General features: G+C 40.5%; 3 protein-coding genes and 1 long non-coding RNA gene across 4 annotated transcripts; 2 read left to right on the top strand and 2 right to left on the bottom strand.

Annotated features, from left to right (window-relative positions):
- The first annotated feature begins 849 nt into the window (after positions 1–849).
- asip2b (agouti signaling protein, nonagouti homolog (mouse) 2b) lies at positions 850–7,925 on the top strand. Its single transcript, XM_035671134.1, has 4 exons — positions 850–991; positions 1,103–1,246; positions 6,619–6,692; positions 7,729–7,925. The coding sequence occupies exons 2-4, from the start codon at positions 1,126–1,128 to the stop codon at positions 7,894–7,896; spliced, it is 363 nt and encodes a 120-aa protein (XP_035527027.1). The 5' UTR covers positions 850–991; positions 1,103–1,125; the 3' UTR covers positions 7,897–7,925.
- A 1,899-nt stretch (positions 7,926–9,824) lies between these two features.
- On the top strand, positions 9,825–13,275 carry LOC118334273 (V-type proton ATPase subunit d 1-like). Its single transcript, XM_035670121.1, has 8 exons — positions 9,825–9,998; positions 10,614–10,785; positions 11,021–11,199; positions 11,929–12,008; positions 12,208–12,285; positions 12,390–12,566; positions 12,661–12,738; positions 13,067–13,275. Exons 1-8 carry the CDS (start codon positions 9,878–9,880, stop codon positions 13,238–13,240), a joined length of 1,059 nt encoding a protein of 352 aa, XP_035526014.1. The 5' UTR covers positions 9,825–9,877; the 3' UTR covers positions 13,241–13,275.
- LOC118334543 lies at positions 13,143–21,452 on the bottom strand. The gene is made up of 17 exons (XM_035670471.1): positions 21,333–21,452; positions 21,122–21,238; positions 20,856–21,014; positions 19,208–19,369; positions 18,104–18,266; positions 17,836–18,023; positions 17,656–17,748; positions 17,316–17,523; positions 16,533–16,720; positions 15,798–15,895; positions 15,471–15,655; positions 15,185–15,384; positions 14,929–15,097; positions 14,741–14,850; positions 14,491–14,613; positions 13,860–13,986; positions 13,143–13,711 (listed from the first exon to the last, which is right to left on the bottom strand). The coding sequence occupies exons 1-17, from the start codon at positions 21,450–21,452 to the stop codon at positions 13,701–13,703; spliced, it is 2,421 nt and encodes an 806-aa protein (XP_035526364.1). The 3' UTR covers positions 13,143–13,700.
- Positions 21,453–23,061: 1,609 nt separating this feature from the next.
- LOC118335226 lies at positions 23,062–23,670 on the bottom strand. Its single transcript, XR_004797049.1, has 3 exons — positions 23,558–23,670; positions 23,346–23,427; positions 23,062–23,193 (listed from the first exon to the last, which is right to left on the bottom strand). It is a non-coding gene; the product is annotated as an uncharacterized LOC118335226 (long non-coding RNA).
- Positions 23,671–24,363: the final 693 nt, after the last annotated feature.

Raw genomic sequence — 24,363 nt, 5'->3', positions numbered from 1 at the left:
CCTAACCTAATTTGGTTAGAGTTTATTTTAATTGTATACAGGTTTGTTTGTATAGATACTTTTATCAGATTAGGGACTGATTGCACATTAAAGTGTTATTAAGACTAGAAGAGAACATGAGCTTACCAGACATCTGTAGCCCGCTCTTCATCTCTGCTTGAGACCAGTGGCTCGAGGCTACATTAGCAGCAAGTAGCATAACTCTACCGTTTCTGCATCAGGTCTTGACAAGAAAGAAGAACTAAATTCCTGGTTCTGCTGTCCATGTCAAACGAATGCAATGAGTACACTACTTCTTCTTTTCATTCTGTAAAAACATAACAAATATACCTTGTTAGCAAACAGGAATACTTGTCCAATTTGTTTTCCAGATCGGACCACCTTCGGATTGACTCTTGCCTGCCTCACCATCCCGTATGCCTCTGTACTTAATTGTGTTCATAAAATCACTGCATCAGCTCTGCCTCAGGCGTCTGCATTTGGGTCCTATCCCCAGTGTTCTTGTTACACTAACACCAGTCCTGACAGAGGGCCCCCCATACATGCACCAGTATCTTCCTATTGTACACCACTGTGCAATAACTTACAAGACACCCTCAAAGAGCTGCTTTCATCCTTCATTCAGTGGACCCCCACCTACAAAAATGAAACTATTCGATTAAAGTCGCCTGCAATTACCTCAAAATAAAAGTGCGTTACATAATAACTCTTCACCACTACCAATAATGTCCTCAATCCATGTGAGGCTCAAGGCAAAGTGAGGGGAGGGTTCACTGAATCCACCGTGTCTTTATTATGTTTGTTGGCACACAGTAACTTCCTTCCTCTGAGATTGACCTGTTGTCTGTTGCCAGGGCAACTGTTGTTCATTAAAGGCATCATCTCCTGGGGGCGGCGCGTTTGGGTCCGTGTCACCCACCCAGAGATACCTCCTCACTGCCAGAGAGGAACCTGAGGGAGCTGAAGTGAGGAGGATTGACAGGGAGAAGAAGTACGTGAGTCATGGATTGTTTTTGTTCACAATAGCACCCGACAAGTCTGGGATTTATTTAATTTAACGTGAGACTGATCTTTTATTTTTTTTCAACCGTGTCATCAACAGATCTCTCAATCATCATCGTCATCATGAGGAAGATCACCGGCAAACACTTGTTGTGCTTCTTCCTGCTCGCCTTCCCGCTGTCCTGGGCAGAGGACACAAAGAAAGATGCGAGGAAGACTGAGAATGATGAGCACATTCAAGCTGGTAAGGCGACATCGTGAACGACAATTGTGCATCTTGCTGGATAAAAATGTGGTTATCATAGACTGATGTGGGTTCTCAATATTTTAATTTAGTGTGCAATCATCCAGCGTATCCATGGGCTTGTTTTCTGAAGTAGTAGCCTAAATAAAATGAGCAAATAAATATAATTTAAAAGGAGGGGTGACAGAGGTTGCTCGCTTCAGCGTGGCTTATTGCTCACATTTAAATATGTATTTTAAATGATTTTTTTTAAAATAAATTATAAGAGAAAGACAGGTTTTGCAGATCAACTAAAGTGGTTTGATCACAACATATATAAAGTATAATACATATCATTAAATTCATGAAAACTGACAAAATGTCTTCTGTTTAAAAAAGAAAATATTCCTCTTTTAACTAAATTTGCATGAAACCAATGTTCTAATATCTGGTATGGTTTTAACATTTTTGAAGCAGAAAAGAGCCATTAGAGAATAATAATGTAAATGTTAAACAATGTTTGGTACAGTTACAGCAGCACACCAAAAGCATTTAACTGGTAAAACAAGTTTATTTTGAAGTAGTCACAGGAAATGCAATGTGTTTGTCAGTGAGATTAGCACTGACTGTTATTGACACTAACTGCTATCAAAAAGGATGTCGCCAAATGCACGCCGACTGAAGATATTTGAGATTGCGCCTGGCAGGTGGACATATGACGCCTTATGGAACGCTGGTGAAAGGAACATGTAAGCAAGCAGTTGGCACATCCAGTTGAAACTGAGCTATATTAGCATCCATCTAGACACTGTAATTACAGTCTGTAATGAATGTAAGGCCCATATTCACACTCCTTTTTGATCTTTTTTTTAGTCTCTACCATCTCCTGAGGAAAATATTTGACTCTTTAGTGTGTGTACACCAGCTACTCGCTAACATTGTCTGTTGGTCATTTGCTGCTGGAGATGTGGCATACAGTGTGTTTATCTGAGCTTTTGTTAAGATTTGGGGGTTTTCATTAGTTATTTCCTGTTTTATTTTGTAGTTTCCTCCTCTTGTGTCTTGTTGTACTTTACTTCCTGTCTTTTTGCCGCCGTTTTTGATTGTGTGCCCTGTTTAGATTGTGTTTACCTGTGTCTAATTAGTTTTCCCTTTCTATAGTATATATTCACTCAGTGCTAGTTTGTCCCTGGTCTCATGTGAATAAACCAAATCAAACTAAGAATAAAAAAGCGTTAAGGATTTTAATGTGGGATGGGGAAGCATGAGGTGAAAAGCTCCAGAGTTTGAATGCCAGACAAATGTTGGTTCTCCAGAAAGTTCTGGATTTCAAGCACCCAAGTAGTGATATCTAAAAAGGGGAAGATGAAAGTGGAGATAAGGGCCTCAGCATCAGCAGGAGGAGAGGCATGAAACACCATGAAGACATTTTGTGAAATATCTGATATCTCGACATCTGGTCAAAGATTAGTCCCAAGGTGTTGAGCTGGATTGTGTAGGAAGGGAAGGTGCTGCAGCCATCAAACGGAAAGTAAAGAGTTTGGAGCCAAGAAGGAGGATGTTTGATTTGTTGCCTCTGTGAAGTTGCGTATAGCATCCAGGTTGTAAAAGACGTGTTGTGGTACGAAGGTGAGGGTTTTGAAGGTGTAGTGGTTGAGGGCAGCAGAGAGAAGGTGTGAAGCCAATCATTTTGATTCTCATTGGACCACCGACAATCTTAGCTGCTGTTTCTACCTGTAAAGAATATAATACAGCCAAAACCTTTGATATTGATCCAGCTCCATATGTTTATGGGAACATACCAACACGCTTCAAAGCAAACATAGTAAATTATGTCCATCTGTACAGATGTAGATCTGACATGGTGAAATAATTTACTGGAAAAAAAAACAAAAACGTACTGTTCTCAATGCTGTTTGGCAATGTTAGATGTACAAACAAAACGATTTTAGCATTGATTTCACATGTATGCAGTCTTCAGTTAGAGATGGAAACCCATGATAGAAATGCTCCTATTTCAGTGCAATGAAGAAAAATGTAAAAGCAAATAATAAACACTGATGCAACTGTCAGTTGAAATTATCTCAAAAGACAAATATCTAATGGTAGTTTGATAGAAAATAAGCATTTCTCAAGGTCATTACTACCTTCTTTTTAACAGGATGGAGTAGCTCAGTTGACATCGCATTAATTTGACTGTAGTTACATTCTTGGGTGATGTGATGACAATTGAGCATCTTCTAAGGGAGACTGTGAGATACGAATGAAAGCTCCAGAAAAGGAGGCCTTGAGTCAAGTTTTTTTTTGGTTTACAAGGTTAGGATGAATGAATAGGAATTTCCATTCTTAATTATTATGTTTGCAGTTTTATCAATATAAATCCAACAAATCTACATCTACCTTTGAGTTGTATCTTTTCATCACCTCTTTATTTAGTTTTACAACAACACGAAGAAAATGTACAATAATAAAGTGTTTCGACTCCAGTTTACCTCGTTTTCTATCTCCTGCTACACTGGGTCTACACACCAGGTCTCTTTGTCAGAATCCTCTCTGTTTATTTAAGTTCTGCATTCAACATGATCCGGTGTCATCAGATGATAAATAAGCTCCAGTCCCTTAATTTCACCCCATTTCTCATCCACTGGATACACAACTTCCTCAGGGACAGACTACATACTTTAGGGCAGGGGTGTGAAACTCATTTTAGTTCATGGGTCACATACAGACCAATTTGATCTCAAGTGTGCCAGACCAGTAACACTATTGCATAATAACCTATAAACAACAATACCTCCAAATTTTTCCCTTTCTTTTAGTGTAAATAAGTACATTTTGAAAATGTTCACAAATAATGAACCATCAGGTGGTGAACAGCCTAAGATGTCTTTAGAAAACTACTGTCATTACATGTGCATTACAATTTACAGATCACTGCAGATCTACAAATGTATAAAACTTTTAGTCACATGTATTTTTGGAACTGCAATAGCATTTTATTTCTATCTTTTTCCGGTGGATAAATTAAGTATAGCAGTGCATTTGGCGTAAGGGCCGTATGTTTGACACACCTGCAGGAAGGGTCGGCATAACAACATCTCCACCGGAGGCCCACAGGACTGTGTCCTCAGCCCCTTCCTCTACGCCCTGTACACTTATGACTGCACTAGCCCATCTCCCATACTCAAAACAATGCCATACTTCTTAATGACAATCACTTTGTGATGACTATTCAACACATCTCTCATTTCTTTCAGTATTGTAACAATAATAATCTACAGCTAAATGTGAGTTAGACAAAGAAACTGGTTTGCCAACTCTAACACAGACTGCATCTCCCTGAATCCCATTTCCACCAATGCTGAGACAGTTGTGCAGGATGAGTTTCAGTTACCTCATAATCACACTGGACAGTAAACTCAGTTTCGACCAACACAACACTGACATCAACAAACACTGACAGCAAAGACACTTCTCTATTCTCCGACTCAAAGCGCTCTCTTGTTGCCCGCCAACTTCTGTTAGTGTTTAACAAAAGCATAATTTAATCCACCTTACTCTATTGCTCCCCATTTTCTCACCATGCTGTCTCCAACTAGAACAAGTTGTCCAGTGTTACACACACTGCTTCCAAAATCAATGGTCTCCCAAACCGCAACCCCTCAGATCTCGATAACAGACCACTCATGTGGCACTCACCATGACATTTCCCTCAACTCAGTTTTCAATCTACTCCCATATGGCCGCAGATGCAGGACCCTGCCATAGGGAACAGTGCTGCATTGTTAATCACAAGAACACAGCATGTTCTGTACAAATGTATTTATGTTGTATGTAAATGTAAAAAAAAGCAGCTCTGTGAGGTTGAGTTTAGACATACATTTTTACAAATTGACAATCTGAGAATCAGTTTAGGACTAGAAGAACAATCAATGTAAATGAAAATGTTATAAAAAATAAGTTTCCACATAATGCTTTTTTATCAACGCCTCAAGGAGCCACTAAAGAGGATCTAGAGAGCCACATGTGGCTCCGGAGCCGGAGGTTGCTTACCCCTAGCCTAGACCGACATGCCACTCATTATAGCAGTAGTAACGTGAAAAACTGAAACAGCAGAGCCGTCAGCTGGAGATGTAACTGTTTCAACATACTGATAAATGAATGTCACATTTTCCAAAACTTATCTGACGATCCCTTTAATGGGAACCAAAATTTTTCACGTTTAAGAAAACACAGACTATATGTTACAACACTCTTTCTGGCTGTTATCCAACAAGAATGAGTGGGAGATGTAGACTTCCAGTTGTACAGCAATAAATCCTCCTGCCAACAGGCTGACAAATGATGCAGAAAAGGAGGATGAAGGAGGGATCAAAAAGAAAACAGTAAACACTGTTTCTTTAGTAATATTTGATAGAGTGTTGAAAACTCTTCCAAGTAGTTTCATAAAGATGGACATAGCTAAAACATTTGCAAAAATCTTTTTCATAGAGCCAAGAAAACACAGACTCTCAAATTGTTCTTCCTCAGAGGAGGCCTTACAAAGGTCATCACCTGATGACAGAGTAATTGATCTCCCTGAAGATTCCTCTACATGGAAGGACGCCCAAATTGTCAAGTCAGTGAGGCTGCATTTTCTTGCTTTGAGCAGTGAATTCCTCACACCAAAACCCGGATAAACAGGTGTCAACACTCTTCTCTGCCATCACCCACCAATTACGTTGGAATGCACTGGACCTTTACCCTCCTCCCTGTGGGTGGTGAGCCCATAAGGTGACTACCCCCTGTTTGGCTGTTTGAGCTGACCCAACCTGACCCTATGGTTCCCATACAGTTCCCAGGGTCACACAAACCCATTCACTACAATAAGACCCAGATTCTGCGAGGATAGAGTGAAGAGCTCAGACATCCCAAAGAAGCTTAGAGAACTTGTGTTCCTTCACATTGAAAGTAGCCAGTTGAAGTGGCGTCTTTATTCTTTATTCTTAAATTGGATCGTAATTAGCTTCCACAAAGTGGTGGCTAGTCTTCCTGGGGTCCACACATTTGATCAGGGTGGCCCTCTGTGGAGGTATCCTAGGCACATCCGAACACACCCAGAACACCCATCTGAGCTATATAGTCTTAAATACATGCTTAAAAAATCCTGCTTGCAATCAAGCGTTGACCTGACAGAACAAAGAGAGAAAAATAAACAAGAAGCCGCATTGTTGTTTCTATGTGTGTGACGGGAGGTCTCAAGAGCGTGTGGTGAAGTTTTTGCTTTTCTTGGCCAGTGAAACTGAGTTAACCTCCAATCAAAAAAAATACAGGGATTATTATAATAATCAATGTTTGTTGAGTGTGTTTATAAACAGTAAACAATGATTTTTTTCTATCATGTACGACCCTAGTTTGGAGCCAAGTGAAGACCAGAAGGCTGTTTGCGAGGCGAAAGATTTCTCCACCACAGGAAAGTCACATTCCTGTAAGTTTTCTTTGTTTTTCCTTTTCACTAAGGCATGCTCATGAATGCATGAAATGATAAGTTCTTGACTAAAGGTTATTTGAATGTAAATTTTGAAGGCAGCTGGCAGTGTATGTTTTTATTTGTTGCACATGTGCATGAATGTTTTAATCCAAATCTTCCCTCAAATTTTACTTCAAAGTTTGAAAATCACACATATTCAACTACAGCGTCTTCTTGTTCCCACATTTCATAGAAACTTCATCATATAAACAATACTGAGTGAAATATGTTTTTATGATTGTTGCTGAGTGCATCATTTGGACAGATTTTTCTGTAATTCCTCATGACTTTCGGCCTTCGGCCCAGTGGCAAAATAATGGTAGAAAGAAACGTACATCCCACAGGTCCAACAATGAGATGAGTGGGTTGAAAACAACACACACACACAGCACCGATTTCCTCCAGGAAGGTCTCATATCTCAAAATAATAATAAATCAATAAATAAATACAGCAAACAGTTTTATTCCAGCAGACACAGAGAAACATAGCATTTGTTTTGAAGTTGTGTTTCTGGCCACAATGAATGGAAGTTCAACACATTCATTTTACCTCCATCCTGGTCTCCTCGACCTCCTGAGGGAAGTATATGCTAGTGGTAACATTGTGTGTCAGCTGTTTAATGCTGTACAGTGGGATCATCTGAGCATTTTCACTAAAAACAACTGCATGTTGTCTGAAAACAATGCTGATGAGCAGTGAAAGTAAATAAAAAGAGTAAAGTTTTGGGCCATGAAACCAAAACAGTGAGCTGAAAGACACTAAAACGCTCTGGAGAGCTGAGGGGAACTCAGGAGTTTTCACATTACATCTTGTCATTTGACCCATTGTGCATATAAAAATATTGATTAGTGCAGCTTTTAAGTTAAGTTTTTTGTGTTTAATCTATGCTTTTCCACCCACGAGTCATGAGTCAAATGGGGATTTTAACGATTTTTCTGTTTAGTTGTGAGAATGTAAATAATGTAAATTCTCCCTCTGTTGGTGTTCTTCCAGAAACACAAGTCCAACCTTATGACCCCTGCTCGTCGCTGCGGCCGCCTGATGGAAAGCTGCTCCTCTCACATGCCGTGCTGCGACCCCTGCGCCTCTTGCCGCTGTCGCCTCTTCAACACCATCTGCCACTGCTGGAGGATGAACCCGCTGTGCTTAAAGAGGACATAGACGAAGCACAAACATACATGTGCAGACACAGCCAGCACCTGGACATATAGAGTGATAAGACACATTTACACAGAGAAATGCACACACACGACACACTTCAGGCCTGTGGGTTTCCTATGTTACACAAAGGTGCAGTTCAGAGAATATTATTACTGTTCAGCTTAAACTAGAAACATTTGGAAAACAAAAAACATAATGACATTAAAGGTCAAAGTTCTTTCCATTGGCTGAGGCTTCAACACTTCAGTAATGGAAGTAGAGACGGGAATGAAAGAGTGAAGTCTAGTTTACTGCTTTCAGTCTACTGAGGCATGAATAAGAAAACACCCACAGAAATGTTTACAGAGTATCCAAATACCCAACATACAGTATGTAGGTGTAACAAAGGACGACTGACATGTGCTTTTTCATGTATGTAGACAATCACGTGTAAACTGTGTTGTGCCTTAGGTATTTCCCACACTGTTGCTGCTTTTGAATGTCTTCATCATTTCTGCCCTCTGCTCTCCTGCCATGTTAAACATGTTGGAACCCATAATAACTGCATTTACATCAGAACATACATTTCTTTTTTTAAACTCACTCCCCTACAAACTAAATGTGGAAAAAATAAAACAAAACCATATTTTTAGAGTCATCAAGATTTTGTGTCCAATCATGGCTTGGAGAACAGATATATTTGGGTCTTATTACCAATTATATGTGTGGATTTATGAGTTAAAGTTAGTTTATATTTTTGCTATTGAATAAATACATCATGAGCTTATATTGTCTTTGTGTTTTTGTTTGTTTGTTGCCTAAATGTATAATTACAAGTCACTTCTGGGAGGAAGCAACATTTCATTTAGGAAATTGGAGACATTCAATGAAACTAATGCAAAAAAGTAGTTGTTGTGCAAGTGTTTGCCGGCAGCTATCTTATGAATAAACAAGGACTTAATCTTAGTATTCTTTCAATAAAAAAAAAATACAGGGAATCTTAGATTGCATGGAAAGCAGAAAGATCATGAACATTAGCTCTGTGTGTAGGGGGCCAAGTGTGTTTCCAGGAAGTGTGTGCATGCACAACAAACAATAAAATAGACATAATGCAGTTTTGCATCTCTGAAATCCTATCCAGGCAATCTTTGCCCCACATACTGTATTAACTTGTCTGGAACGCCATCTGCTCCTCTAATGGAAAGTGAAGAGAAGGAAGGATATACACATAATGAAATGTAACAGTAGCTGATATATTTTGATTGATAATCTATTTCATAGAGGTCATCATATGTTCAGTACATTCTCAAAAGCCATGAAAATAAAGGAGTTAAAGATGTGATATGTTACTGAAAAGAGCCTAAATAACATTACAGCATTGTATCTGTGATTGAGAAACCCATATAAGGTCCCTGAGGTGAACACATGAACTGTGTCTGATTAAGTCAGACTTGCTCAAATTAACAACAGTCATGCATGTAGGGAGGAAGACATGAGGACAGCTCTGTGATTATTTTAACATAAGCCTTCGAGGACTTCAAGGAATATTATAAATGGCAAAAATGTAATCTTCTTCTTTCATAAACCACCGGATCAGTCTTCTGCCTTGGCACAGATTTGTTCTAACAACTGCAAAATGTATAAGCGACCACTGATTGGACATTTTCTCTTACAAAGAAAAACATGTTCTTTGATTTATATACTTTCATTTAGATATTTCTTTTAGTGGATACAGAGTACATTACACTGAAGGGGGAAAAAAGAGCGATTAACTTGTATAGCCAGACTGAATGCACTCGAGAGCAGGAACTGAGACAGCAAACACTTTTAGAGCAGCTATGGAATTTCTTGGTGTCAAAGAGGAAGGGAAAATAACTGCATGAATGTTAGTCAGAGAGGGAATAATGCAGAAGTTACTGTAAAAGAAACAAAGAGAGACACATCTGCAAACAGAAACACCACTTTAACTGCAGCCAGGCTTGTTGGGAGCTCTTTTGGCATCATGGCAGAGCTCAGTTTCAATGTGGATCACGGCTATCTGGAGGGTCTGGTTCGAGGTATGAAGGCCGGGATTCTAACTCGCACTGACTATCACAACCTGGCCCAGTGCGACACACTTGAGGGTAAGAATATTGTTTCTCATTGTCATTTTTGGAATGTATTATAACCTGCCAACAGGCTGTACCTGCAGCTACACCCTTTTCTTTTTATTCTGGTGGTGTGTGTGGGTAGCTACAGTGGAGTGCTGACAGGACCTATCTTATCAGTTTCTTCACCTGGATCCCATTTTTCAAAAGATAAAGTGAAATTTCTTTCCAAGAATCAGGCATTCCTTTCTGGGAGAGAAAGAAAGTCAGTGAAGACGAAGACCAATGAGATGTTAGGTTGTATTTGTATATTTATTAATTTTCAGGAATGTTTACACTCCTTTTATCAGTTGTAATAGTTTGTCGACACAATTTTCAAAACAGACTCCAAAATTGCAAAATTGTATTATACGTGTGTATATTATTTGTCTGTGGTGTGTGCAGTGATAGTTAGTCATAATCAGCTGTAATGTGTTAAACATGTCAATCAAAAGTCAGGAATAACCATGTGCGAATTATATAATGTATGATTCATCTCTTTTTTTTGTAACAACAACCTAACAGGAAGTGGGAAAAAAATGATTTGAGAGCAGAGATGCCTGTGATGTAATGGACACAAGTACAAAACCTTTAGGTGTTTTTTCTCCTCAGACATGAAGCTGCACCTGCAGAGTACGGATTATGGTAAACTGTTGTCCTCCTCTGAAGAGGACCTGACTGTGTCCCTGGTGGACAGCAAGCTGAGGGAGTACCTGGTGACTGAATTCAGCTGCCTTCGCTCCAACGCCCTGCCTCCATTATCTACCTTCCTTGACTATATAACGTACGTTAAGACACTACAATCATAAATCATACAAAGGTCACAGGATAATTACTTTTACTGCATTTATATATCCATTCAACATTTTCTTTCTGTTTTTTAATCTCCAAAAGAAAAACTGTGGTTTCTAAAATTAAACGCCTTTTTTTAAGGGAACTATGTCCTTAATAAAACGGAAACAATAAGAAATATCATGCAGACAAATAAAAGCACATCCATTCACTCTGTGTTTCCATAGCTACAGCTACATGATCGACAATGTGGTGATGCTGATCACCGGGGCCCTGAAACAGAGAGATGTAGCAGAGCTCCTCCCGCGGTGTCACCCACTGGGAGCGTTTGACCAAATGGCCGCAGTGGGCATTGCTCGAACACCGACTGAGCTCTACTCAGCCATCCTGGTGGACACACCGCTGGGTAGAGTCATCAAATAATCTTTGTTTAATTCCCAAACACAAAAATAATATCACTCACAGTCGTTGCAAGTCAATTGAAATTAACCACCACCAGTTTACAGTGGGAGGAAACACGTCTGTTAACTCTTTGGAATATGGAAGCCCATTTGTGCATGGAAAAATGAAAACAAAAGAAACTTGTGGTTAAGTCAAAAATGTGATTTATTATATTAGAATTTTAACTTTTATGTCAAAATGCTGACATACAGTAAGGTGGCTGGTGACTAATAGTAATTGGCAAGCTAACCGCTAAACACGCTAGGCAGCCAAGTGTGTGCTAATCAGTCACAATAACCTAAGGTTCTTTCTATCTTCTCTATCCTGAGCTATTTACTCCTCATGTTTTGTTCTCAGGAGTTCTTGAAAGCTAATTGATAGTTAATTGCCAGTTAGCAACACAGCTAATAAGTTATGATAGCTTTCTCCATTTTTTTTCTGTTGGTCAATGGCACAAATTTGCTGGTCAGAACTCAACATGTGAATCAAATCACATTTAATCCTTCAGAATAGGTCTATTTGACTGATTCGATTCCTTGCAAAAATGTCTTTAGTAATTTTTTAATTTTCAGTTTTGATTTACTACACGCTTTTTTTTAAATCATTTATATTGTAAGTTCTGTTAGATTAATAAAAGTCATATATGATACAGACTAATGACAAAACTGATACCCACTGCGTTGTTGTGTCATAGCTCCCTTTTTCCAGGATGCTGTATCTGAGTCCAACCTGGATGAGATGGAAGCTGAGATCCTCAGAAACAAACTGTATAAGGTGACAGTGAATGTGTGTGAGTGTCCGTGTAGATTATGGACTCTAAGATTTACTGCTGTCTCAAACATGTTGAACAATTCCAGATGACATTTCGTGTTGTGCAATGGCTCGCTGAAAGCTTAAGTCACCATCTTTGGTTGAGGCCAGGTTTTCACATACATCAGCAGACGTCTGATGATCTTTTGTTTTTGTTTTAAAGGCATATTTAGAGTCTTTCCACTCTTTCTGCAAGAACATTGGTGGTGCTACAAAAGATATAATGTGTCCTATCCTGGAGGTACTGTAAGAATTTCCATTACATGAGCTGGATTTGTTTCTATATAAGACATTTTGCTGAAATGTTCTGTCGATATGTTCTTTTTACATGTGTGTGTTCTGCAGTTTGAGGCAGACAGGCGGGCCTTTATCATCACAGTGAACTCCTTCGGGACAGATCTCAGCGGTGCAGACAGGAGCGCGCTGTATCCATCTTGTGGAAGACTTTACCCTGAAGGGCTGCGACTGCTGGCGAAGGCTGAAGACCACGAGCAAGTCAAAGCTGTGGCCAACTGTTACCCAGTGAGTCTGATCTTATCTTTGAGAGCTACTGTGTTGTTACTGCAGTAAACTGAGGTCAGACACATGGCTAACTTTAACCTAAATCTCCCTGCAGGAGTATAAAATAATTTTTGAGGACCCTGAGCCAGGATCCAACTTTAAGACTCTGGAGGACAGATTTTTTGAACGAGAGGTAATATAACTTTAATGTTTGTTCAGTAAGAGTGTTGTGCACTGTGAACTGATGCAGCGCCCAGATGATTCCTGTTTTCATATAGTAAAATATTTGGAACAAGCAACGCATTTCACACTCCCAGTGTGTGGGAATTCAAAGTTCAATGTATAAGTATGGACAGTTTGATCAAATTATTTTCATATACTGTCGATATGAAAAAATTACCGGTGGTTGGATTCTTTTAAACTCAAACTCAGCTTGACCCTTGTGTAAACTGTGTATCTTAGTAAATCTGCCTTTCTGTCTCTCTGAGCAGCTTCAAATCTTCTCTTTTATCTTTTTTCAGGTGAAGCTGAACACACTCGCTTTTCTGCAGCAGTTCCACTTCGGAGTGTTTTACTCCTACATCAAACTGAAGGAGCAGGAGAGTCGCAACATCATCTGGATCTCTGAGTGCGTCACACAGAGACAGAAGTCCAAGATAGACAACTACATACCCATCTTCCCGGGAACAAATTAACTGAGCAATAAAGAGAAATACATATATTTAACACACAGTTGTAAGATAGCATACAAAGAGGTAATAAATGCACTTAATCAAAAAGTATTTGTTGAGCTCCCTATGATCGAAGTTTGGTTGTGAGGTTTAGTTATTGTGGTTGCACTACAGTCACAAATATTTTCAGTGTTTGTACTACAGACCACAGAAAATGAAAAATAATTAGGCCTCCACTCGCTATAGTTAGTATGTTCACATTGACATTACTGGCACAATATCTGCGTATGTAAAGAAGGTAAACATGTACATTACAGGACGTATAATAATGTGTAACTATACAAAGAAGTACACAATTTAATACAAAATAAAATGTATAGAAGTAATGTTGCAAAAACAGTGGTATAAAAGTGTAACATTAGTTTTAGCAGCTAACAGAGGTCATAAATCACCCATCTTTGCTCTTCATTAGCTCGTCCCTCCTTCAAGCTTTCACTGAAACAAAAAGAAAAACAAGAGGGTAAAATCTATGTTTTGCACTGATACATTTTAAACATCTGCCTCACCAGGACAGTATCAAGATGTGTGAGATGTGTTATGAATCTAATGATGCACATCTTGGTTGTATAATAGTCTAACTTACAGCACTGGACAGGAACATCCAGAGGTATGTAGTTCTGCTGGCAGAGATGAACAAAAGCAGATGCTAATCTGCAGGGAGCTCTGGAGGAGCTCAACTCACACACAGACAAGAACTGATCAGGATCCACCTGACAACGCAGACACATTTTTGTAAACATGAAGCTCACGCACAGTTTCATTTATTTTGTCCGGCTGATATCAGTTTCCTCCATGTCACATCCTTGATTTCATGATTATGGCAGTCAGCAGCGTATTGTCAAACATTCAGCTTTTTTACCAAACTTAAATAAGATTTATTACATTTTATTTTAGCTGAAAATGTGTATATTTATTTGGCGGTATTTCTGTTTGACAGAACAAAGACGTTACATTTCAAAACATTTTCTTAGACCAGGATTTTGTGTCATCTAATCTATGAGTGGTATTCACAAGTGCATAAGGTCGTGTTTGTTCTACCATATGTGAACTTTTCTTATGTCAGGTAAATTAATTTCTTTCGATGGCCATGAAATCCATGAAAGATTAGAGAGGTCAGGGCTGTCTGGTGGTCTCTGTGCCAGATATATGTTTTCACAGTGTCTTATTTCCACATCCAATTAACATGAAAAGAAACTGAGTGTTTTTCTACTCACCACCCTGAAACAGGAACTCAGTGGAGAATCCGGAGAAGAGAACAGAAAGTGGCAGCTCACAGGGCTTGTGTCCACAGGAAAGTGCTCTGTTACACCTGGCAGTTTAATACACTCTGGTTTCATCTAAATACACACATAATCAAACTGCAGGTGAGATCTGGATACATTTATGACAACAGAGCTCCACCAGCATGAATGTGCAGACATTATAGACACAAGTATTTAGAAGTTTGCTTCCCAGTTGTCCCACCTGCCAACTGTAGAAAAGACTGTTGAGGTTTTCAGCTTGAGATCCGTCAGGTAAAGGAGCATCGTTCCCTGCTTCATTGTCGTTGGTCCCAAACAGGCCAGTGGACGTGCCTGTGCAGATAAAAACGTGCTTAAACGCGGTACAACCGTGGACTTGTTTGTACCAAGTCAAGTGTTTTGTTTTCCTACCATGCAGCCATCCATCCAGAGTGAAGCTGCACACCTCAAGTGACAGGTCACATGACACTGACACTCCATTCTGATTGGATACCTGCACACTGTTTGGCCCACTTCGGACAGCCACTCCATTGTCACCGTGAAACGTGTGCATTGCAGCATTATGGCAGTTGGCCTTCACCTACGAGACATTTTCTTTTATTTTTTGCAGACTTTTTAAACAAAGATGTTTTTGGGTGTTAACTGGGACACCAGCATCAACACACACCTGTCCATTATGCTGAATGTTGATGGTGCTGTTATTCATTTCTATCAGAAGGAAGTTATGTGAGTCTGAACTGAGCAGCAGCATGAAGGAAGGGTCAGCGCTGACGTCTTGGGCGAGGAGCAGTGGACAGGAGCCCGGGAGCTCATACAGGTGACCGTCAAATGTCACTACAAACTGATCTGCCACCAGCAGAGCTTGGTCTTATAGAGGGAGACAAAATGAGAAAGACATTTAATTAAATCCTCCGTTATAACCATATTGCTGAAAAAGTTCTAACCATACTTACGTCTAAATGGGCTGTCCATGATCTTCCTTTTGAGGCGATATAGTTCAGCTATGGGTCTGACGGAGGCGAGGGTCTGCAGCGGCCTCAGGAGCCACTCCTCCAGGAGGATCTCCACCAGTCCGGCCTCGACCACCCTGGACCAGGGGAGCGGTGGCAGCGGGACTGACACAGTCACCAAACACTCACTGGAGAAACCAAGAGCACTGGATTCAAAATATCCTCTTGCTTACATCGAGATTGGCAGAGCATCTCAAAATTCAAAGTTTAGTAAGGTTCTGCTTTTAATTAATTTAATTAGAGAGTCCTTCTTCATCTAGGTTGTAGTACCTGGGGAAGAATTTGTAGACAGAAGCAAGTCGTTTTCTGACTCCAGACAAGGCCAATGCCAACCTGGTCTCCAGCCAGTGGTAGGTATGCTGACCTGCCTGGTTCACACAGAATACAGACCATTAATACCCATTAATGTACATGTTTACATGCATATTAGTATGATGCCTCTGATGCTTATCCTAGTTTTGATCATATTTGGAATAAGACGTTTACATAGAACCATAGAAACTTGGATACAAACATCCCTGTATTTATGATTATAACATCAGTGCCCCGACATCACTGCAGGTTCTTCTTTGACTCCTCCACATCCAGTAAATCTGTTACAACTAGTTTCGTGAACATTACTATATTTAGCCTTTCCATCTGCTCTGCATTACCAGATTCAGACCTTCACTTTTATTTCATCATGTAGATCATGCACCTGCACATATAACACAATGACAGGAGACCGGGATAAGGTCTTTACATACCACAGTACCTCAGTTTCTAGCATATCCAGGTTTATCAAAACAGGGATAAAAGCTAACATTTTTGAATTTACATGCACAAAACAAAACAAAACATTAACAGGATACACCAAAAATCCAATCAAAACTGGGATATTTGTGTGTATGTAAACAACTCACTGACACACTACAAAATATCTACATGCTCCAAATTAGCCAAAGAGAAATTCTTAATATTTCTAAAGGTCTAACACAAAACTAGAAAAAATGGCTGATTTCTCACAACATCCAGGGCGACGCTGAGCATGGCGACGCTGGCCTGAGCCAGCGGCCTCAGCTGAGGGTTCCCCAACAGAGCAGGTAGGACCTCCACCGGCCAGTCAGTCCAAAAGGAAACAGCCTCCCTCCACATAGCCTCCGGCCTCTGGCCCTTCACATCCTGGTACACACCTGCCAGAGTAGCCAAGGGCCCTGAGGACGGAGCACGACACAGTGTCAGGGTTTGCTTTTTTCACACTTCTTATGAAAGCAGCAGCAGATAAACTTCAATTTCTCACATTGAAGTCTAGAGAAACAAAAAAGCAACAAGTGCAGGGTCAGAGTATCCTGACGACAAAAATCGTGATCGTTTAAGAAGAAAATGGTAGAGAAATGCTTTTTGTGCTTCAGATTATGACATAAAAGCAAAAAGGATTAGTTTATGATTTAGAGATTAGATTTCTGCCTGTGAGGGAAGGCAGGGGCTGACTGTACTGTCTCAACTAAAGGGCATGTCTATAATTACAACAACCAAATTTACTGCACAAACACAACCACAGCACACCACTCTGTCATTGTGGAGTGTGTGCCTGAAGACGTGTGTGTACATTAAAAAGACTCTCATCTGTAGACAATGTCAGTTAAATGGTTGTTTCAAGTAAAAGTACCACAATATGTTTTTATGAAATGAGAACTGAAGCAGCAGAAGGTGATTTGCTCATCGAAACAAAATGGAGGACTCCCTTTAATACGTTTGATGGCCGACAGCTGCTGGTGTGACTGGTTAATGTCATCTCTCTAGACTCACTCCTAAGTTCCTGTTGTCCCAGCAGAGAAGCGTGCTGCAGCAGGCCGAGAAAGCGAGGCAGACTGTCGGTCACGATGCGACGCAGAGGGCTGTTCTGCCACACAGACGTCAAACTGTTGTCTCTGTGCCCCAGCAGCAGAGCCTCGGCTCGCTGGGAGACAAGAAGCGGCAGGGCGCTCAGCTCCTGGAGCAACTGGCTGTCTCTGGACTGCAGAAGAAGTAGTGAAGAGAAGCACATTAAAAGCTGCACATTTAAACCTGACATGATAAACCACTACATTTATTTGTGTGCATTAAATATCCTGCAGTAGTTTGTGTGTGTGCTGTGTGTTGTGGTTACCTGCCGTCTGAATTCAAGAAGGAGATGCTGCAAAGTCTTGATTCTCTCCAAAAGCTTATTCTGAATCTGAGAGCTCAAATATTGGCTACGTGCCTGTGAACACAACAACACACAGTATTTCAAAGTGTCACGCCATATTGTATTTCTTTGTACTTGTACTTCTTTTCCTGTTGGTCATACCTCCACTGCAGTTAGACTTTCCAAACAACCTCTTGCTGTCAGCATCAGCCTCTGATTGGTTGATCCCACAGACAAACTGCCCAGAGTCTCAGGTTCGCTGCTGCCATCTCTCTTCTGCACATCCAGCACCAAACTGCGATTTGTTCCCACACACGCCACCACAGTGATGGCCTCATTCAGATTTGTACCTGCACATGAAGAGACTAAATTCTTCATAATCATAGTTTGTATATTTTTGCAAGTATTAGAGAGAAGATTGTGTATTTACCGTTCATGTAACCTGCTGTGGTCTGAAGACATCGTCCCTTTGCCGTTCCGTTCAGCCAGATCCTCTCTCTGCGGTCCAGTCTGGCCTGCACATGGAGACCAGACCCTCTGGGCCAAGACAGGGCACTGCCCGCCACCTCCACACTCCAATTACCCATCCTGGACTGTAAAGTGTACACACACACACAACCATATAAGAGTCTTTGGTCAGCTCATTTTGTTTTACTATCATCATTATTATTTTATTATTTAGTTTCTTATTTCTTATCCGTTGTTCTTGCTTACCTTAGCTTTTTTGTCTTTAGATAGTTCTTCATTCTATCTCATTATTTTGATATCACCTATTATTTGATTTCCTAATAACTTCAATGCCACATGCACAATTGTATGGACTATGAAAATGAACACTGAATGTAGTAATGTAATGAATGTGAAACGTATATCTGCTCAATAAAAACATGTTAAAAATACAATATATAGAATAAGCAATATGCATCAAAAACATAGCAATACATAAAAATAAGATATAACAATAAACCCTTGATGAATAAAAGGTCAGACACAAGGACCACAGGAAAGCAAGGCTATAAAAGTGTAAATTAATTGATAACCATCCTAATCTCCACTGAAAGGTTGTTCTAAAGCCCGGGGGCTCTAATGCCAAACACTTAGTCTCCTCTGTGTTTTAATCTGGATTTAGGAACTATCAGGACAGCGTTTGAGGACGTCAAGGTCCGTGAAGGCACATGGGGATAAAGAGGTCAGAGATAAAGCTGGGGGTCAACACATTCCAAGGTTTAACAGTAATAATTAAAATCTTAAAATCCACCCTGAAACTAACAAGCAGCCAGTGAAAAGATGAAAGGATCGGTGTTATGTGCTCGGGTTTTCTTGGCAGAAGTATTTTGGATTAGTTGTAGAGAGTAGACACAGAGTAGCAGCTACTGTGTATATTTAATCCAATTCTACTAATGCTATTCCGCAATAAAGTCCTAGCATCAGTGTAATAAATTTATTGCACCCAAAAGCATAAAAATGAAGTGCCCTGTTTAACTACAGTTGTTAACTGAGACACATTACTGCGAAGTAATCACTAGCTGTTTACCTCAGAGTACAGAGACATGTTGGAGCCCTGAGCAGTTGAGGAGTTGGTCAGGGCGAAGGTGAGGCTGCACTGGTGTGGCCGCCCTGTCACCAACAAGCGAGACTGTGTGTAAAACAGCTCCTCTCCTGAGTTCACCCTGTGGGATCCTGACCACGACAAAGTCTGAGAGACACACCCAGAGAAAAAACAGCAGCTGAAGAAAGGAAGTAGGCAACATGTAAATCTGAAAACTTTAGAAATATACTTATATATGGTGTATGGTGTGTGTTCAAATAGAAAGTCTTCAAATCGTTCAAAATGCTGTAGCTAGAATTTTAACTAACAACAGAAATCTGATCATATTACACCAATTTTACACTAATTTACTTCTTGGTTCCTGATTGATGTGCTTCTAAAGGCCTTAACAGACAAAAGTGTAAAAGAACTCTCAGAATACTGGGCTCCTTTGTGTCCTCTTCCAGGTCTCCATGGTGAAGAGGGGGTTGTGGCTCAGGTAACCTGACTGCACCAGATGGTTTGTTACACACAATCTTCTTGTTTGACAGGGGTGTTTTCAGAGGGAGGGCCTGGGGTAGCATTGGCCCACACCTGAAATCTAACTAGCCATGTGCTACCCCATTATTCTTACGTCTTCCACTTCACAGTGAGTGAAGACCTAACGTATCCATGTCATGTTACTATGACGGGAAGGAGGCTAAATAACACTATATACATACATTTTGGAGATGGAAAAACTGACATGGACATTTTCGAAGGGATCTCTTGACCTCTGACCTCAAGATATCTGAATGAAAATGGGTTCTGTTGCTACCTTTTGCAAACATGCCCACGTTATGCTAATCCCATGTCCCATCCCAAATATTTGGGCAAAAACCATGCGTTAATGTGTTATTTTTCCTAGGGTATTTGAATATTTCTGCATACTGGTGTCCCTAAACAGTTTTAGAATTGCATAAATTGGTAATGACTGGAATGTGGAGACACATTCTTAATGCAATCCCTGTATAAGTCAGTGCCACCATAGTTAGAAAAGCCTGGAAACGCTCCTGTAGCACGATGATCCTGTGCATCCAGCTGCCTAGCAAGATTATGGCTCAGGTCCCACTCTGTGACTCTGGATTCCCATTCTTCACATACATTTTAAAATCTTCGTGCATCACAATTTGTGTATAAAATGATTTTGTTGGGCTGCTCTGTACACGTGACATCTATTGCATGTCTGTCCGTCCTGTAAAGGGGGCTCCTCCTCTGTGGCTCTTCCTGATATTTCTTTTTTGTTTTATGGGTTGTGTTTTTTTTCCTTATCAAAATCGAAAAGTCTCAGGATATAGGGTTTTGGATGGTGTGCAGACTGTAAAGCCCCCTGAGGACGATTGTAGTTTGTGATTTTGGGCTATATAAATAAAATTTGACTTGACTTGACAAATATAAGAAATAGATAAGACACTTTCGCCCAGGGACATAAATTCAGAGCTTGTTTATCACAGTTCAAACAGAGACAGACAGACCATTACTCATTTATACCAACACAGCAGCTGCAATCTCTCCACTTCACCACGAATCTTTCAGTCGAGTCTTTAGATGTGGGAGAAAACTATTAATCATATGTATGAGAAAGAAAGTAAGAAATGCAGATGTGTGGACTCACGGGTTGTGGGGGGCACAGGCCCAGCAGGACTGTGTGCTCCAAGCGATCCCTGAGGTTGGTCTGGACCTTTGTCAGGATTGTGTGTGAAGGACAGGGTGCTGGAGACACTTTGTCAAGACCGACATTAACCTGAAGGCTGTGCATTCCCCGTGGATCCTTCTAGAAACAGCACAGGAACCCAAACTGAGATGTTTTCAACACACCATCCATCTGCAGTCACACAAAGAGAGTATGAATCATAGAAGTTTCAGTATGGAGCAGAGTACCTGGTACTTCATGCCCTGCTTGACGCTCCTGTTGTCCCATCTCAGCTCTGCATTTTGTGAGTATGAGTTTCCCTCCTGGCCCACTGATACACAACCTTTAACAGAAGACACTACCATCTACACACACACAAACAGATCAAGTACTGAACAACCAATAAATATTTACTGTACACACAGAGACATCCAGGAGGATATGTAAACATCCACCAACCTGCTGTGTTGAGAACAGAGCACATGCCTGCCCCCTGCTGGAGTTGTTCTGCCACTGTTTGTTCAGGTTAAGGGAGATGTTGACGGGGACTGAGCTGTCCCATGACAGATGGGTCTGCATGCACAATGAATAGATAAATAAACATAAACTAAGCTCCACACAAAATATCTTCAAATGTGTAAATATGATAGAATATTTTAAATAAAATATGTATGCAGCTTTTACAGTGTGATATAGAAACTTGAAGCCACCAGTGCACAAACACTGAGAGTGGACTTTACAGTGAAATTGGAGACATCTTGTGTCCAGCAGAGAAACATTTGAAACAAACACAATTTGCATATTCATAGATTCTGGACTATTTAATCAGGAAGAAAGATTGGAGGCCAAGTTTTTTTTTTTTTTTTTAAACAGAATTAGAGTTACAATTTGTTAAGAATACAGTTTAAAATGTATTAGAAGAACATGAGCTTTAGTTTTAAGAAATGAGTCAAATTACAAAAAATGGTGAGACACATTTCTGGGTTTAATGACTAGCTAAAATAATACGTAGTGTTTCAATAGTGTTAAAAGAACAAGTAAAAGTGTGGCAGCTTACTTGGTGGCTGCTGCGTCGTTCTCTCTGAGAGCTGTGTGACAGCATGTGAAGGGACATCTGGCTAAGTGTGGAGGAGAAGGGCTGTTTCAGCTCTAGTTTGGTCTCATTCATCTCCTCTGATCGTCTCCACGAGCTGAGAGCTCTGACCTTGAGACGAAAAAAACATAGTTTATGATTACAGAAAGCAGAGCAGATATCCAAACAGACGCTCACGTGTTATTTGCCGGAGTAATGAAGCACCAGATTAATTTTAATGAAATGTTCAGTCACAACTGAATCTGATAACTATATATTCAAAAAGACAAAAAAGGAGAGAAAACGATGTTTGTATTTCGAACATGAAACACTTTGTACAGTCGGACCTGCTCCAGTCGGCCATGCCTCGTCCAGCCCAGAAAAATACTGTCCAGTCGACCCTTTAAGGAACGTTCCAGTGTCGCCTCCAAACTAGTCAAACGGGGAACGCAGTTGATCTGAACTGCAGTCAATGACAAGAGAAAAACATCAACCATCTGCAGTCAGTCAAAATCTTATGTCGTAAATCTTAATAGCTCCATGTTTTCTATTTTTAGCCCTGATGTAGGCCTCCTGTTAGATGTGATGGAAATGGACAAACGTCGGCTCTGTGATAGTTGTAATAGATGCAGCATACCCTTCAGGGTCTGGTTCCCCATCTCCAGTGCTGGAGGTGCAGAGTACAGACCAGACAGGCTGAACTCCTGATTGCCCCACACAGCTCCATGTTGAATTTGGTAGCTCCAGTTTCTGGCCTCATAAACCGTCCTCACTGCGACAGTCCTGGGCAGCGGCTTCAACTACAGAACAAAGACAATCACTGAAACATTGGGGGTGTGGGTTCATCTCGATGTTCAGGCTTCGCAAAATACAAAAATGTCTATTAAAGATTGCTGATAGATTAAAGTGTACTTTTTTATGCCTGACACGTACATATTATAAAATATATCATCCAAAGTGATGCATGCGGTCATCCTTGACAACACAATTAGCGCAATATTGCCAATGAAAATGTCTGTGACTTAACACATAATAAAGTCTGACATGTAAATACTACATACAATATATACACTATATTCACAATAAAGCTATATTTTAGCTCAGAAATACCTGTGGGTATGAGTGTTTGAGCTCTACAGCCTGTCTGTATCCACTCTCTATAGCTACCAGTTCCCCCAGAGCCCACAGCCTCCTCCTGCCTGATAACACCTCCACCAAACCTGCAACACTGGACTGGGACTGATTCAGCTGTAGAGAGGGAAGCGAGATGCAACATGTGTAGTGCTGTAACATCAACAGCATAACAAGTGTAATTGTAATTTATGTCACACCTGATGCAGACATTTAGCTTCATTCTGATTTAAATTTAAATAAGAGTGCCTTTGAGAATATGAGCACACCTGAGTACGGACGTTGAGCTGAGACGGCAGGTAAACCAACATCCTGGGAATATTCTGGACCACCTTCACCATCAGGTCCTTGCTGGACAAAAGAATATCTGTCACTTATGATGTGTGTAAGTTTAATTTTCAGATGGTGGTTATAAACAATGAGGCAGCATTACCTGTGTGGTTTCTGTATGTGTGTGTGTGTGTGTGTGTGTTTACTGTACCTATGAGGCAGATGGTGTCCCTGGATGATGAGTGCCAGTGAGGAGCTGAGTTCAGGGTTCACTGCTATGGAGCACCTCAGCTGTGAGTCAGTAAGTCTTCCCCAGGCCTCCACCTACAGCCACAGAGACCGTGAGTACAGAGAAGGAGAGTTGTGGGAATTTTGAGTCTGTGTTATCCTCACCTGTAACGTAGGACTAGTTTTTCCCTGTAGGGTGTGTTTTAGTGTGACTCTGGCCTCCTTGGACCCTCCGTGTGCCCCCCAGCCTCCTACATCCCCTACCAGTTGGACTCTCCAGGTGTCGCAGTAAAGGTCTAATGAGGCACTTTGCAGAGGACCTGCAGAGAGGATCAGAGTACGAAGTTACTTAGAAAAGCCTTTTGCATTTTTAAAATGAATATTCCCGTCTTACCAAGTGAAATGGAAAATTTAATCTAAAAAATACTAATATACCACTTTGAATCAATTGTTGCTCTCAAATAATTTATAAATTCAAATGGGGACATCTGCTGGTCAGTCTGTGATACTGCACTCGAATGATAGGATGTAAGGGACCAGCATGTCGGACTTAGTGCCATCTAGCAGTGTAGTTGCAGATGGCCACTCCCTTGCTTCACCCTCCTCTTTCAAACACAAAGGAGAAGCTATGGTGACTGAGAAAAACACATAAAAAAAACACAAATGCCCTCCAGAGCAAGCAAGGGTTTGTCCCTTCTGGGCTACTGTAAAAATATGGCCGACTCCGTGGACTCCATATTAAATGCAGCTGTTAATACAATCTGACCTTTGAACTGAGCAGTCAGGGTA

The sequence above is a fragment of the Morone saxatilis genome, unplaced genomic scaffold (assembly GCF_004916995.1).
Source record: "Morone saxatilis isolate NCDOM2014 unplaced genomic scaffold, NCSU_SB_2.0 Contig23, whole genome shotgun sequence".
NCBI lineage: Eukaryota > Metazoa > Chordata > Actinopteri > Moronidae > Morone > Morone saxatilis.
The sequence above is the reverse complement of the archived record's forward strand: the minus strand, read 5'-3'. Positions and strand labels throughout refer to the sequence as shown.

Bases quoted from the DNA above. Each gene is read 5' to 3' on its own strand.
- asip2b (XM_035671134.1), top strand. From the start codon at position 1,126: ATGAGGAAGATCACCGGCAAACACTTGTTGTGCTTCTTCCTGCTCGCC. The intron at 1,247-6,618 runs GTAAGGCGACAT...GTACGACCCTAG, and splicing joins TGATGAGCACATTCAAGCTG to TTTGGAGCCAAGTGAAGACC. The intron at 6,693-7,728 runs GTAAGTTTTCTT...GTGTTCTTCCAG, and splicing joins CACAGGAAAGTCACATTCCT to AAACACAAGTCCAACCTTAT.
- LOC118334273 (XM_035670121.1), top strand. From the start codon at position 9,878: ATGGCAGAGCTCAGTTTCAATGTGGATCACGGCTATCTGGAGGGTCTG. The intron at 12,286-12,389 runs GTACTGTAAGAA...TGTGTTCTGCAG, and splicing joins TAATGTGTCCTATCCTGGAG to TTTGAGGCAGACAGGCGGGC. The intron at 12,567-12,660 runs GTGAGTCTGATC...ATCTCCCTGCAG, and splicing joins CTGTGGCCAACTGTTACCCA to GAGTATAAAATAATTTTTGA.
- LOC118334543 (XM_035670471.1), bottom strand. From the start codon at position 21,452: ATGCAGACCCATCTGTCATGGGACAGCTCAGTCCCCGTCAACATCTCC. The intron at 21,015-21,121 runs GTACTCTGCTCC...TGCTGTTTCTAG, and splicing joins AGCAGGGCATGAAGTACCAG to AAGGATCCACGGGGAATGCA. The intron at 15,896-16,532 runs GTGAGAAATCAG...TGTGTGAACCAG, and splicing joins TCAGCGTCGCCCTGGATGTT to GCAGGTCAGCATACCTACCA.